Source organism: Crinia signifera, chromosome 19, assembly GCF_055691185.1.
Source record: "Crinia signifera chromosome 19, ASM5569118v1, whole genome shotgun sequence".
NCBI classification, from domain to species: domain Eukaryota; kingdom Metazoa; phylum Chordata; class Amphibia; order Anura; family Myobatrachidae; genus Crinia; species Crinia signifera.
Genome location: NC_139226.1, coordinates 3,650,738 through 3,666,539, shown reverse-complemented (window position 1 = coordinate 3,666,539; position 15,802 = coordinate 3,650,738). Strand labels below are relative to the sequence as shown.

The 15,802-nt window shown below is 49.8% G+C and overlaps 1 protein-coding gene across 1 annotated transcript in view; it reads right to left on the bottom strand.

Annotated features, from left to right (window-relative positions):
* Positions 1 to 2,288: 2,288 nt before the first annotated feature.
* Positions 2,289 to 15,802, bottom strand: part of LOC146041946 (uncharacterized) — a 141,988-nt gene continuing 128,474 nt past the window's right edge. Inside the window, exons 22-25 of the mRNA XM_083161819.1 lie at positions 9,972 to 10,085; positions 8,719 to 8,832; positions 6,438 to 6,526; positions 2,289 to 2,637 (exon numbers count right to left, since the gene is read on the bottom strand). Of these exons, the coding sequence (XP_083017945.1) occupies positions 2,634 to 2,637; positions 6,438 to 6,526; positions 8,719 to 8,832; positions 9,972 to 10,085 (321 nt within the window). The 3' untranslated portion in view covers positions 2,289 to 2,633. The remainder of the gene's footprint in view (positions 2,638 to 6,437; positions 6,527 to 8,718; positions 8,833 to 9,971; positions 10,086 to 15,802) is intronic.

The following is a 15,802-nucleotide window of genomic DNA, read 5'->3' as shown; positions in this document are numbered from 1 at the left end:
GCTATTTTGAGGCTTAAGCATTTGACATATAAGGAGATTTTACCTTCTATTTGTGGCAGACATTGGGGTACTTGTGTAGTTTCAAGGCGGCAGCCTAAGCTAAGTTGTCAGCGTAACCCAACAGCTGCCTAGAGTAGTAAGCGTAGTGTCTCCGCGGCAGTTAGCGTAGTCACGTACTGTCCCCGGGAGCTGCAGCATCCCTGGCAAGCCTAGTGAGTGCCTCTCACAGCACCGGTAACCGCCAGATCCCCAGCGCTGGCGGACACCGGCGGAGAGGGGATCATGCGGTCGCCGGGGGAGAGGCGCTCCATCTGTCGGAGATGCAGGAGCACCTCAGACGCTTGTGCGTCTCAGTAAGTATTGCGGCAGGGTACGGCAACCAACAGGGTTAGGCGTTCAGTAGCAGGGGGTGCGGTGCAATAAAGGACGCATTTCCCAGTGCTCCATGGTACATACTGGCAAATGCCTGCATTTCAAACCCCCACTTTCCACGCCAGCCTGAAGCATGGCGAGCTCCGCGAGGGGACGCAGTGCGCGTCCTCCCGACTTGTTCATACCCCCACTATCCACGTTGGTGTGGAGATTATTGTATAAAGTGTGGTGAGCGTAGCGAGCCACCGAGCCCGAAGCGTGGCGCGCAAAACGAGCCCCACAAGGGGACACGGATTACTTGACGTGTATTCCGCATCCGTTCGCCGTGCTTCGGGCTTGGTGGCTTATAAAATCAACTCCACGCTGTCCTGGATAGTGGGGGAACAAACAAGTTGGGAGGACGCATACCGCGTCCCCTCGCGGGGCTCGCCACGCTTTGGGCTGGTGTGGATAGTGGGGGTTTTTAAGGAACACATTTACACCTGTCATGTCAGGCAGGTTAAAATGGTCAATGGTTCCCAAACAATGTAATAAGCGCTGACTGACTACGCTAACTGCGTAAGCTCCGGCTAGCCGTGAGCGGGCGGGAACAGATACTGACAGGGACGCCTGACTGACTACGCTAACTACTTAAGCGGCTGTGGGAACACTATGCTGATTCTAACAGGGACGCTGACTACGCTGGCCGCGGGAACACTACGCTGATTCTAACAGGGACGCTGACTACGCTGGCCGCGGAACACTACGCTGATACTGACAGGGACGCTGACCGCGGGAACAGTACGCTGATTCTGACACGGACGCTGACCGCGGGAACACTACGCTGATTCTAACAGGGACACTGACTACGCTGGCCGCGGGAACACTACGCTGATTCTGACAGGGACGCTGACTACGCTGGCCGCGGAACACTACGCTGATTCTAACAGGGACGCTGACTACGCTGGCCGCGGGAACACTACGCTGATACTGACAGGGACGCTGACTACGCTGGCCGAGGGACCACTACGCTGATACTAACAGGGACGCTGACTACGCTGGCCGTGGGAACACTACGCTGATTCTGACACGGACGCTGACTACACTGGCCGTGGGAACACTACGCTGATTCTGACAGGGACGCTGACTATGCTGGCCGCGGGAACACTACGCTGATTCTGACAGGGACGCTGACTATGCTGGCCACGGGAACACTACGCTGATTCTGACAGGGACGCTGACTACGCTGGCCGTGGGAACACTACGCTGATTCTGACAGGGATGCTGACTACGCTGGCCGCGGGAACACTACGCTGATTCTGACAGGGACACTGACTACACTGGCCGCGGGAACACTACGCTGATTCTGACAGGGACACTGACTACACTGGCCGCGGGAACACTACGCTGATTCTGACAGGGACGCTGACTACGCTGGCCGCGGGAACACTACGCTGATTCTGACAGGGACGCTGGCTGTGGGAACACTACGCTGATTCTGACAGGGACGCTGACTACGCTGGCCGCGGGAACACTACGCTGATTCTGACAGGGACGCTGACTACGCTGGCTGTGGGAACACTACGCTGATTCTGACAGGGACGCTACGCTAAAAACGTAACTGCTGCCGTGATAATACACAAGCACCGACATTGGCTGTATCTCTATATCACTGGGACACCCCATTGTATAATGACTGGGCTACATGGAAACACAACTTGTACAAACCCCTAAACTCGTCCTGTAGCGGTCAGCTTGTTCACGCCTTATATTGTACATATGGTTCCATCTAGAATGTTCCTCCCCAGCGACATACTCTTCGTAATATACCTCCCTCACATATTCATCTGTAACCTGGTCAGTTCCAGACTAGAAGTCCCCGGATATACATTACTTCTCCACATTCAGCGTCATAGACATGGCAATGAGCACGTGTGTCACACATGAAAGGTTTATTACACGCATGGAACACATACAGGGAAACCATTACAGAAATGTGTAAAATTGTCATTAAGACACAGCTGAGGCGGCTTACAAATACCACCACGGGTGCACACAATGCTCTCTTCCTGCGGGGCCTGATTCAGTCCCGTCGCGTCCCCCAATGAGAACACAACTAAAGGACATCACTGAAATTCCTCTAACTAAACATTTGGAGCGGGATGACTTTTATAAAGTAGTAACTTGTCTGCTGGACCCCGCCAATATTCGGACTGGATCCGTCAGCAGCTGCTAGACGTTGGGAAACTGGACGTCTCTTCAGCCACCTCCACAATGCTCAGCTATCTGTGTAATGAGTCAGAGAAGTCATTATTACATTCTGTTCTGATGTCACAAAGCGATAAAGAGTCCTGCCCCTTTATTATATAACGGTCTGTCTTCACAGCTCCCTCTCTCTATATGCAGTGTCCCTGCAAGTAATTCGGTCCATTGAGTGGCCTCTAGGGGTCACTGGTTGTACTTTCTGGCAAGACACCTAAAGTTTTGCTTTTTAGATGAAAATAACCAAACGTATGGGGAAGCTCCAATCTAGTTATATTATGTCAGGACGTCTTAGAGTGGTTCATGAATATATTTTAGCTTAATAAAAAGAGAGTACAAGCTTGTCCTAGTGCAGGGCTGGGCAACACCGGCCCTTCAGATGTTGATGAACTACACATCCCAGCATGCCTTGCATCAGATTCAGCATGACCACATAGCAAAACTAATGCAAAGCATCCTGGGATGTGTAGTTCATTAACATCTGGAGGGCCGGTGTTGCCCAGCCCTGCCCTAGTGCAAAGTTACTGACTTTGGCGGGAGAAAAAATCCCTGATAACTGACCCGTTTTCATGGTCAAAATTTGTGAATATTGTGTGTCTGGTACTTGTTTCCTAGCACGGCGCTACCAACTTTAATTGTATGCCATCGGGTCGGAAAAATCGGGTCAATCGCATCGCATGTGACCAGATCGCATGCGATGTGAGGCGACGGACCAGATTTTACATTGGACCCAATGTTAAATGCCCCCCAGACCCCATTTTTAATTGTATACCCACCCTAATGGTTAATTATATGTGAAATGGCCCCCCATGATGAACGCCAACCCGAAGCGTGGCGAGCGGCGGCAGTACGCATCCTCCGACCTTTTCATACCCCCACTATCCACGTCGGCGTGGAGTTGATTTTATATAACGTGACGAGCCACCGAGCCGGAAGCATGGCGAGCACAGCGAGCCCCGCGCATGACTTCACAGGTATTACGCGGGACTCGCTGCGCTCGCCACGCTTCGGGCTCGGTGCGCTCGTCACGTTATATAAAATCAACTCCACGCCGACGTGGATAGTAGGGGTATGAAAAGGCCGGAGGACGCGTACCGCCGCCGCTCGCCACGCTTCGGGTTGGCGTTCATCGTGGGGTGGCGTTAACAATGGGGGGCATTTCACATACATATTACCCATCAGGGTGGGTATACAATCAAAAATCGGGAATGGGGGGCCATTTAACCAATGGTTCCTATGTAAAATCGGGTCCATCGCATTGGTTGCATCGCATGCCATTATAATGGCATGCGATGGACCTGATTTTAAACGTCCATTTAACATTACATACAATGTTAAATCGGGTTGGTCGCATCGCATGCCATTATAATGGCATGCGATGCGACCAATTTTTATATTGTCGGGAAAGCTCTTAAAAAGCCAGAAATCGGGTCGGTCGGGTCCCATCGCATACCTTAAGTTAAGGTTGAATTAACCAAGAAAAAAAAGTCGGGCAAAAAAATCAGGGTAAATCCCTTTTGTTTGCCCTTAATAGAATAGTGCACCTACTGTATGTGTCTTCTCATGTCCAACAAACTCTGTACTGAATGCTCCAGTAAGTTCAGTAACAATGCATTACACTCTGTTATTAGGGTACAGTATTTTATACACTTCTGTTTATTGTCTTTACTTGTGGCAGTTTATTTTAAACATGAATTGGTCTGAAAAACAGCTTTGCATCCCCTATGCTGGGAGCATGTGCCAGAAGAGCAAGGTGGGAAATTTGGCACTGGGGGAGAAAGCAAGAGTATTACAGGTCTACTGAGAGAAGCTACTCTGAGAAGCTGGAGCTGCCAATGAGAAACGGTAAGAGACATTCTGAATGTCAACATGGTCAGTGTCGACAAGTCATACCCCACCCATATGTTATGCAAACATTTGACACAGAAACTGTCAAGCTAGAATTCTAAAATCAGATATATTGTGTGTATTGAAAATAATAACAAAGTCTACTGGATATGCTGAGAGTTATTCATTCTATCAGTGGTGTCCAGCAGTACATACTGTATGGCCCTTGTTCTGGTTCACTCGCAAATGCAATTTTCTTCTCAAATGGACAAAACCATGTGCACTGCAGGTGGGGCAGATGTAACTTGTGCAAAAAGAGTTAGATTTGGGTGAGTTATTTGGTTTCTGTGCAGGGAAAATACTGGCTGCTTTATTTTTACACTGCAATATAAATCTCACTTTTAAGTAAAACCCCACCCAAATCTAATTCTCTCTGCACAAGTTACATCTGCCCCCCTGCAGTGCACATGGTTTTGTCCATTTGAGAAGGAATTTGCTTTTGCGAGTGAACCAAAATAAAGCCTATATGCCAATCACTGTGTTATTACTAGGCAGGAATAATCAGCAATACTTTATTTCCTTTTTATGCGCATACTGACCCAATGTTACAGTCTAATAATAGTGTATATCAATCACAAGTGGTTTGTATAAAACTGAACTCTAAACACAACATAAAAACAATAAGAAGACAGTACTGTATGTTCAACATCATTGAAACCTGTCATTTTTGAATCAATGTTCTTGTTTTTTTTTCTTCTAAACATTAGATGTATGTGTTTATTACAGCATAATGCACTTTAACGTATTTAACTGTTAATATATTGGCTTATCTTTTGCATAATTATATGCTGTAATGCAGCCAAGTCATGTTCCCAGCATAGGGGATGCAAAACTGTTTTTCAGACCAATTCATGTTTTAAATAAACTGCCCCAATTACAGACAATAAACAGAAGTGTATAAAATCCTGCACCCTAATAACAGAGTGTAACGCATTGTTACTGAACTTACTGGAGCATTCAGTAAAGAGTTTGTTGGACATGAGAAGACACAGAGGTGAACTATTCTATTAAGGGCAAACAAAAGCGTTTTGCTCTAAGTCAATATCCTCTGTTCCGGCAAGACACCTGAAGTTTTGCTTTTTAGAGGAAAATAACCAAATGTATGAAGACGCTCTGATCAAGTTAAAATTATGTCAAGACGTCTTACAGTGGTTCATTAATATACTTTAGCATAGTAAAAAAAAAAAAAGAGTATGAGCTTGTCCTAGTGCAAAGTTACTGACTTTGTCTGGAGAAAAGAAATCCCTGATAACTGACCCGTTTTCATGGTCACAATTGTGAATGTTGTGTGTTGTGTGTTTTCTCCCAAAAGTGTTTTTTTTTTTAGAGAGGGGATGCTCTGTAACTGAAGTGACCAAGAAAAAACACTTGGGGCAAAAAATCAGGGTAAATCCCTATTGCACGTTTCTTTTTCAGGTCGTCACAACTTCTCCACACTAGCCGATTTTTGAATGTCTCTATTTCAACTTTTTCACTCTGCCCTAATATATATGTGTGTATAGTTATATATATATATATATATATATATATATATATACACACATATACACATTGTGAAAAGGATCACATACATGGGGATTCAAATAAAGAGTTTGATCTTTATTTCATAGATCAGGTCACAGCATACCAGATTCATTCCACAGGCAAGCGTAGTTACAGGCAGCAGCATACAGGTAATCACAGCATAGACGGACTCTTGCAAATGCTCCAGTGTTCCCTACCATGGCCCACACCCCGGCCTATCACTTGGGCAGCTAATCCACCATCAGGACCATTTGCAATCTGCCCTGGAAACACTTATATCAGGAGATCACAGGTGCTGCTAATTACCCAACATGGCTTCTGCTACTTCTCCAAACCTGGTCTGGGTCCTCCACATTACTTTCATGTGGAGAGATGCTGTATTAAAAAGCCATCATGCATTGGTGACCACTTACCTGTCCTCTACTAGGTCAGAGGTTTCCTGTATACTAAGTCCCATGGAGGAGCAGAAAGCCAACTGGCTGGCTTGGTTTGCAAAGTCCACCTTAAAAAGAAACAAGAATATGCTAATAAATGGTCTCTACTCACAGTAACCCTATTCCCAGCGACCTTCCTCCCCCCGGTCTCTACCCACCGTAACCCTATTCCCAGCGACCTTCCTCCCCAGGTCTCTAATCACCGTAACCCTATTCCCAGCGACCTTCCTCCCCAGGTCTCTAATCACCGTAACCCTATTCCCAGCGACCTTCCTCCCCAGGTCTCTAATCACCGTAACCCTATTCCCAGCGACCTTCCTCCCCAGGTCTCTAATCACCATAACCCTATTCCCAGCGATCTTCCTCCCCCTGGTCCCTACTCACCGAAACCCTATTCCCAGTGACCTTCCTCCCCCCCCCCCCCCCCCCCCCCGGCTTTACTCACCGTAACCCTATTCCCAGCGACCTTCCTCCCCCTGTTCTCTACTCACCGTAACCCTATTCCCAGCGACCTTCCTCCCCCTGGTCTCTACTCACCGTAACCCTATTCCCAGTGAAATTCCTCCCATCGTCTCTACTCACCGTAACCCTATTCCCAGCGAACTTCCTCCCCCCTGATCTCTACTCACCATAACCCTATTCCCAGCCATCCCCCCCCCCTGGTCTCTACTCACCGTAACCCTATTCCCAGCCATCTCCCCCCCCCCCCGGTCTCTACTCACCGTAACCCTATTCCCAGCCATCTTCCCCCCCCCTGGTCTCTACTCACCGTAACCCTATTCCCAGCCATCTTCCTCCCCCAGGTCTCTACTCACCGTAACCCTATTCCCAGCCATCTTCCCCCCCCTGGTCTCTACTCACCGTTATCCTATTCCCAGCCATCTCCCCCCCCCCCTGGTCTCTACTCACCGTAACCCTATTCCCAGCCATCTCCCCCCCCCCCCCCCTGGTCTCTACTCACCGTAACCCTATTCCCAGCGATCTTCCTCCCCCAGGTCTCTACTCACCGTAACCCTATTCCCAGCCATCTTCCCCCCCCTGGTCTCTACTCACCGTAACCCTATTCCCAGCGACCTTCCTCCCCCAGGTCTCTACTCACCGTAACCCTATTCCCAGCCATCTTCCCCCCCCTGGTCTCTACTCACAGTAACCCTATTCCCAGCGACCTTCCTCCCCAGGTCTCTAATCACCGTAACCCTATTCCCAGCGACCTTCCTCCCCAGGTCTCTAATCACCGTAACCCTATTCCCAGCGACCTTCCTCCCCAGGTCTCTAATCACCGTAACCCTATTCCCAGCGATCTTCCTCCCCCTGGTCCATACTCACCGAAACCCTATTCCCAGCGACCTTCCTCCCCCTGTTCTCTACTCACCGTAACCCTATTCCCAGCGACCTTCCTCCCCCTGGTCTCTACTCACCGTAACCCTATTCCCAGTGAAATTCCTCCCATCGTCTCTACTCACCGTAACCCTATTCCCAGCGACCTTCCTCCCCCCGGTCTCTACTCACCGTAACCCTATTCCCAGCCATCCCCCCCCCCTGGTCTCTACTCACCGTAACCCTATTCCCAGCCATCTCCCCCCCCCCCGGTCTCTACTCACCGTAACCCTATTCCCAGCCATCTTCCCCCCCCCTGGTCTCTACTCACCGTAACCCTATTCCCAGCCATCTTCCTCCCCCAGGTCTCTACTCACCGTAACCCTATTCCCAGCCATCTTCCCCCCCCTGGTCTCTACTCACCGTTATCCTATTCCCAGCCATCTCCCCCCCCCCCCTGGTCTCTACTCACCGTAACCCTATTCCCAGCCATCTTCCCCCCCCCCCCCCCTGGTCTCTACTCACCGTAACCCTATTCCCAGCGATCTTCCTCCCCCAGGTCTCTACTCACCGTAACCCTATTCCCAGCCATCTTCCCCCCCCTGGTCTCTACTCACCGTAACCCTATTCCCAGCGACCTTCCTCCCCCAGGTCTCTACTCACCGTAACCCTATTCCCAGCGACCTTCCTCCCCCAGGTCTCTACTCACCGTAACCCTATTCCCAGCGACTTTCCTTCCCAAGGTCTCTACTCACCGTAACCCTATTCCCAGCGACCTTCCTCCCCCCGGTCTCTACTCACCGTAACCCTATTCCCAGCCATCTCCCCCTCCCCCAGGTCTCTACTCACCGTAACCCTATTCCCAGCCATCTCCCCCTCCCCCTGGTCTCTACTCACCGTAACCCTATTCCCAGCAACCTCCCCCCCCCTGGTCTCTACTCACCGTAACCCTATTCCCAGAGATCTTTCTCCCCCTGGTCTCTTTTACAGCTGCCTGGGCATATTCTGTCTTACTGTATAAAACCAGAGCTCTGCCTCTACAGGGATCATACACCACCTGTCAGGACAAAGAAATGTACATATAAGAGACGTGTACATATGGTCAGACGAGTGACTAGCACATACGGACCTTACTGAGGTGATAAACCCCAATTATCAACATAGAGATGGACACCTCACCACATCGGATGATTGCTATGATCATCGGTAATCTGTAGGAAATTTAACCTTGCTGAAATCAGTGAAGATGCGTCCAAAGAGGCAAGTATACAACATGCGCCTGCAGTCTAACTGAACTGACCTTTAAGTCTGGTTGCTCAGACATGTGATGTTATTGAGGCTGATGCGTCATGAATAACAACACACTAGGTCAGTGGTTCCCAAACTGTGTGCCGTGGCTCCCTGGGGTGCCTTGGGACACTTGCAGGGGTGCCATGGGTTGGTGGTCTAGGACCATTTCAAATTATTTATGGACAAAACCAGTGCTGGTGACTGCCAATCATAAAATATTTGTACAATCAGAAGCAAATCATGCCCTTTAACAAATAACTGAACCTAAGAAACACATATAAACACAATCTATTTAATTTTATATAATTTTTGGGGGGCCTAGGGGGTGCCCTGAAAAAAATCTGATACTCTGGGGTGCCGTGATTCGAAAAAGATTGGGAACCCCTGCACTAGGTTGTAGCAAATAACCGTTTAACTACATGTCAACAAAACAAGGGTCCTTGGTTCTGGTGTATGGGAAACATATAGTGCAAATGCAGGTCCTTGCTGAGGTGACAAAACTCCATTGATGGATACGTCTCATCTCCAAGTGACGAGGACCAGAGAGATCAACAGTGTAGGCAGAGAAACGCATTGATGCTAAGTGTAGTGAAGGTTTGGTATTTTGTATTGTCCACGTTACCCAGCTACTGTCACCTTGTGTACACTATTCTCTCTGTTCAACTTTTTGTAAGAACCTAGTTAAAAATATACCCCTCAATTCCCATGATTACCCTTCCAACCAGGTCTGCATGTGCCAGGACACTCTTGGTATCTATTACTACATTACCTGCACCTAATCAGTGAGGAGGGGGCATATTAAAATTTTGAAGAGCAAAATTTGAGACGTTTTGTTTCTCTACAGCTACTGCAACTGCATAGTCACGCAGGTGAGGGTGGTACAGTACTCAGTGTAACGCCACTTACCTTCAGCACAGATCCATATAGTTTAAAACGGTCGATTAAATGCTTGTCAGTAAGACACGTGGGTAATCCGCCTACCCACACGCAGTTGGTAGGGAAGCTTTTCCCAAACCCCACCTAAGGACAACAAGAGGACAGGACGTCATCTACAGTCGGAAAATAAAGGAGCTTTGTCTTTATACCTTTTTGCCTCTTACAGAAGTAGCCACACTCAGCGTGTCCCATTCGTGGCAAAGCTGGCACCACTAGTGTGCCCACAAATATGACATCATAGAAATGAATGGGGCTGCGGAAAGTCACAGCCTGGTGTACTCAGTCTCACCCGCAGTCATGCCGTGGGCTACATCAGTAATTGGGTCACACGTTTTTATACAGGGTATAATAATACATTGGAGAACAATCTCTCAGTCTTCCAGACGATACCACTACGTAATGACCTTACATCCACCCACCACCGCTGAACCCCCAAACCATGTCACTCAGAGGATTATCATGAGACTTCACACACACGCTCCGACACACTTTGGGTAAACCCTTGGTAAATAATTGAAACTCTAGGATGGGCTACAGTGGTGATATGGTACTAGAGTATTATGGGCACTTACTACCCTGCACCAGCTGGTGCCCTTCACACATGTTTAACCCCCTCACTGCAGGAAATAAACAATCCTAACCTCATTGTGCTGCAGGTGATCTCTGGTTGGCGACGCTGTTAGACCCTAGATGAGGTTCCTCTATAAAAGTTGATGTCAGATCACTGTGATCACCAGGACCCATAAACATGGAGATCAGGTGACAATACGTCTTATCTCACTCAGAACGCCCCGAGCACACTTGGGGTGCTCTTGTTTGATATAGTGTAGTGCAGATCTCCTGTAGTTTGTGACAAGCAATAGAAAGAGATCCCTTCATCGAATGGGGCGGATATATGTCAGACTGTAGTGTCACCAAATTAGTCATGGATTCAAGATGATAAAATAAAGCATCATAGAGGATCATGAGATCCCCCATCTCGCAAACAACACAAGTCCTTCTACAGAAGTCCAAAAAAGCTGCTTGTTCTAGAGACCTATGTCTCCTATTCAGGAGACCACAAAGACAACAGGTGAGAAACTCAAGCAAACCCAAAGGATGAAAGACTCTGCTGTAGTAATGGTGGCATCCTATGGATGGAGCAGAAGAAGACTGTATCTGAGACACTTTCTCAGAGAAATAACTTTGTCTAAAGTGGTTAAAACCAAAACTGAAGAGAAGAAAAAAGCTACGGCCACCGACAGGAACCCTCAGCCATATTCCGTATGTCCAGAGCTTCAAGCATGACTGGAACACCTTCATCGTTCCCTTTCTCCGACATCCTCAGCAGCACCTCCATTACCGGCACTGATACAGCGTTTACTGGGGATGCCCTCAGACCGCCTGCTCCTGGCACAGAATCGTTGCACCCGGTGAATAAACGGAGAAGCCATCATGCCGACTTCAGCTTTTCTCCGGAAGATTTCTGGGGATGACGGGACCCTGGAGAACAAATCACTCTTACAAATTGTCTACACCCTAAACAAACACCACCATAAGGTCTCACTGAGGCCATCTGAAATGTGTAAGGTCACGCTCATGGCCAAATGACTCCCGTATAACCCTGCCGGGTGTGGTACAGGGTTCGGACAGTCGGGATCCCGACAGTCATTAGCCTGACGTCGGGTCCCGACTGGGCGGACTCAGACAGTGTGGCGAGCGCAACAAAGCCCCTTGCAGGCACAAGGGAGAATAGCCGTCGGGAACCAGTGCATTGGTATTTTAAAAGTCGGGATCCCAACTGTCCGGACCCGGTCCAGCACCCAACCCTGCCACCCTTTCCCCATAAATGATGCACATCACTTGGTGTTGGACTGGATTTCTACTCCAGGTCTAAGATCAAAAGATTGGACCCCTCTAGGATCACCCCCCTAACCTGAAGGCAAGTGTGTCCACTGTTCCTAGCATCACATCCCACTTTCTGTAGGGCTTATATAGAGTTGCCTAGGAGCTATGGACAAGAGTTGACGTTTACAGTGTTCTCACCCATCGAGCACCACTATGGCCCAATGTGATCCCAATACCCCCAATTGCAGAACTGAGTCCAGAAAGAGGGATTTTGTACTTACCGTAAATCCTTTTCTCCGAGTCCACAGGTGTCACTGGAGTTTCACTGGGGAATAGAAGGCGACCACCGGGAGCATGAGCACTTTAAATAAAAAATTAGAGTGGCTAACTCCTCCCCTTCTACTTCCCCTCCAGGTCAGTCATAAAGGTTGTGCCCGGAAGGGAGCAGGAAGATAAAACACACTTCCGAAGAGGAGATTAATACCACATACATCATTCAATACAAGAAGTAAAGAAGAGAAACAGTGAGAAAACACTGAAAGTTCAAACGTTCATAGTCAACAGACAACGTAACATAATAACATAACCCTAGCAGGGAAACTCCGAGGTAATGGTCCTTGTAGGAATAAGCCCGAAGGCAACAGAAGAGAACAGCGTAGTGGTGGGCGTCCAGTGACACCTGTGGACTCGGAGAAAAGGATTTACGGTAAGTACAAAATCCCTCTTTCTCCTTCATTCACTAGGTGTCACTGGAGTTACACTGGGGACGTCCCAGAGCCTTCAACCTGGGTGGGTGAGTGCTGAGAACCCCTTAACACCCTGCGGCCAAACACTGAAGCATGAGCCGCAAAGGTATCAAACCTGTAGAACTTAACGAAGGTTCTACAGCCAGACCAGGTAGCCGCTCGGCAGAGCTGTTGGAGTGAAACCCCTCGGGCAGCCGCCCAAGAGGGACCCACCGACCTGGTTGAATGCGCCATTATGCAAGCAGGAAGAGTCGGGGCTGTGCGGGCTACATAAATTCGCAGAGCCCTAACCACATCCAAGGATCTCGCTTCAGGTGAGTCCTCTGGAAAAGCGGGAACCACAATGGGCTGGTTCAAGTGAAAGGCCAATACTACCTTAGGAAGGAAGGCCAGACTAGTACTGAGCTCCGCTCTGTCAGCATGGAATTGAAGAAAAGGGGAGCGACAAGAAAGAGCCCCCAGTTCCGATACCCGTCTGGCAGATGCCAGAGCCGGCAACAGTACGACCTTGAAACGTGAGGTAGCGAAGGTCCACCTCCTCCAAGGGCTCAAATACAGAAGTCTGAAGGTACTGAAGCACCAAGTCCAGGTCCCAGGGAGCCGTTGGAGGGCGAATGGGTGGCTGCAAGCGAAGCACCCCCCGGAAAAAGGTTTGCACTTCCGGAAGAAAAGCCAACTTCTTCTGAAAAAAGATGGAGAGAGCGGAGACCTGTTCCTTTAAGGTATTCAGCCTCAGCCCCGCAGTCAAACCTTCCTGCAGAAAAAGGAGGAGTATCTATCGCCTTCTTTAACAGGCATGTGGAAACACCACGCCTCTCGCACCAAACCACATATGAACTACGCTGGTAGTGTGCTGAGGTGACCTCTTTCCTGGCACATAGCATGGTGGGTATAACCGCACGAGGTATACTGGCCCTCCTCAGCATGGACCTTTCAGCAGCCACGCCGTCAAATAAAGACAACCTAAATCAGGGTAGATGAAGGGTCCTTGGCTGAGAATGTCGTCCTGAAGAGGCAGGGGCCACGGCTCGTCTATTAGCAGTGCTGTCAGGTTTGTGTACCAAGACCGACATGGCCAGTCTGGTGCTACCAACAGAGCCGTGACTCCCTCTCTTCGGATCCATTGAAGCACTCTGGGTATCAACGGGAATGGTGGAAAGAGGTACACATACTGGAAGGGCCAAGGAGCGACCAGCGCGTCCACTCCTTCTGCTTGAGGGTCTCGCATTCTCGCAAAGAACTGGGGGAGTTGAAAATTGTGGCGGGACGCCATCAGGTCCATTTGGGGACAACCCCAGTGATGGACCAACTTCTGAAAGACTTGAGGGTGTAAGCACCACTCTCCTTGATGTACATCCTGCCCACTGAGAAAGTCGGCCTCCCAGTTCTCGACTCGAGGAATGAACACAGCCGACAGGAACAGTGCATGGGCCTGATCCCAAATCAGGATCCTGCTGACCTCCTTCATGGCCATGCAACTGCGGATGCCTCCTTGCTTGTTTATATACGCCACCGTCGTGGAGTTGTCGGACTAGAAACGAACGGCCTTGCCTTGGAGGAGAGGTCTGGCCTGGAGAAGAGCGTAATAGACTGCTCGGAGCTCCAGAACATTGATCGAAAGGAGACTCTCCTGTCGTGTCCATAACTCCTGGAACTGACGGTCCAGGGTGACAGCTCCCCAACCGCGGAGGCTGGCGTCTGTGGTGATGAGGGTCCAATCCCAAATCGCAATCCTCCTTCGCTGTTGTAGGTTGCCATGTGTTGAGCCACCAGAGCAAGGACAGGCGAGCCCGAGGGGACAGGGTCACCCTCTGCTGCAGATGCAGGTGAGAGCCCGACCATTGATGGAGGAGCGATAGCTGGAAGGGGCGAGAGTGAAACCGAAGGTAGATAACATCTTCCGCAGCAATCTGGTGCACAGGTGTACGGACACCTGTCTGCGACGCAGGACAAGCCTGACCAAGACTTGTAAGGACTGGATCTTGTCCGCCGGCAGAAACACCCGCATCCGACTGGTGTCCAGGATCATCCCTAGAAACAAGAGACGCTGAGTGGGGTGAAGCTGTGACTTGGCAAAGTTGAGAATCCACCCGTGGGATTTGAGGATCTTCTGTGTGAGAAGAATGTGCTCCAGCAGGGTATCCCGGGAACGACTCTTCAACAGAAGGTCATCCAAGTAGGGGATGATAGTAACTCCCTGCGTGCGGAGAACCTCCATCATGACCGCCATCACCTTGGTGAAAATCCGAGGTGTGGACGAGAGGCCAAATGGGAGGGCCTGAAATTGCCAATGTCGTTCCTGCACGGCAAATCGAAGATATGCTTGGTGCGGGGGCCAAATGGGAATGTGCAAGTAAGCATCCTTGATATCGATGGATACCAAGAACTCTCCTTCTTCCAAACCCTTGAATCTGACCACATGCAAGTACGGGTTCAGATCCTTTAAATTGAGAATAGGACGTACCGAGCCGTCCGGCTTTGGTACAAGGAACAGACTGGAGTAGTAGCCCCGGGTACGCTGACCTACAGGAACCGGAAACCACCACTCCCATGTCCTCTAGTTTGGCGATGGCTGCCAATAACTGATGTCTTTTCTCTGGAGGAAGAGGGAGTCCGGTCTTGAAAAACCTGTTTGGGGGAAACAGACTGAAGCGAATCTTGTACCCAAGGGTCACAAGACCTCTTACCCAGGCGTCCTGAGAGGACTGGAGCCATACGGTACCGAAGTTCTGCAGACGAGCTCCCACCCTGGGATCCCCCAAGTGGGACGGAGGACCGTCATGCAGGAGGCTTGGTGGCCTTGGGGTCCAGTGTGGTTGTGGAAGCGCCTCTGCCACACCTCTGGTCCCCCTGTGGGATGGAGCACCTCCTCTGGATCGACCTCTGAACCTGCTTGAGGGACGAAAGGCACGAAAGGAAGGCATGTGTGCGGGAGTGGAGCTGTCGAAGGGAGGAAGTGTGACTTCCCGCCTGGGATATCCATCTATCCAGTTCTGGTCTGAACAGGAGCTCACCCATTAAAGGCCATGGATTCCAGCACCCGCTTTGATTGCGCATCCGCCTGCCACTGGCGAAACCAGAGGCCTCTACGGGCTGAAATGGACAGTGCAGAAATTCTAGCCGCCACTACACACACATCCGAGGACGCATCCATTAGAAAAGTGGAGGCATCCTGGGTCTGTTCAGACAATTGCATAATAGTAGCTGGGTCTGAACCGTCACGCACCT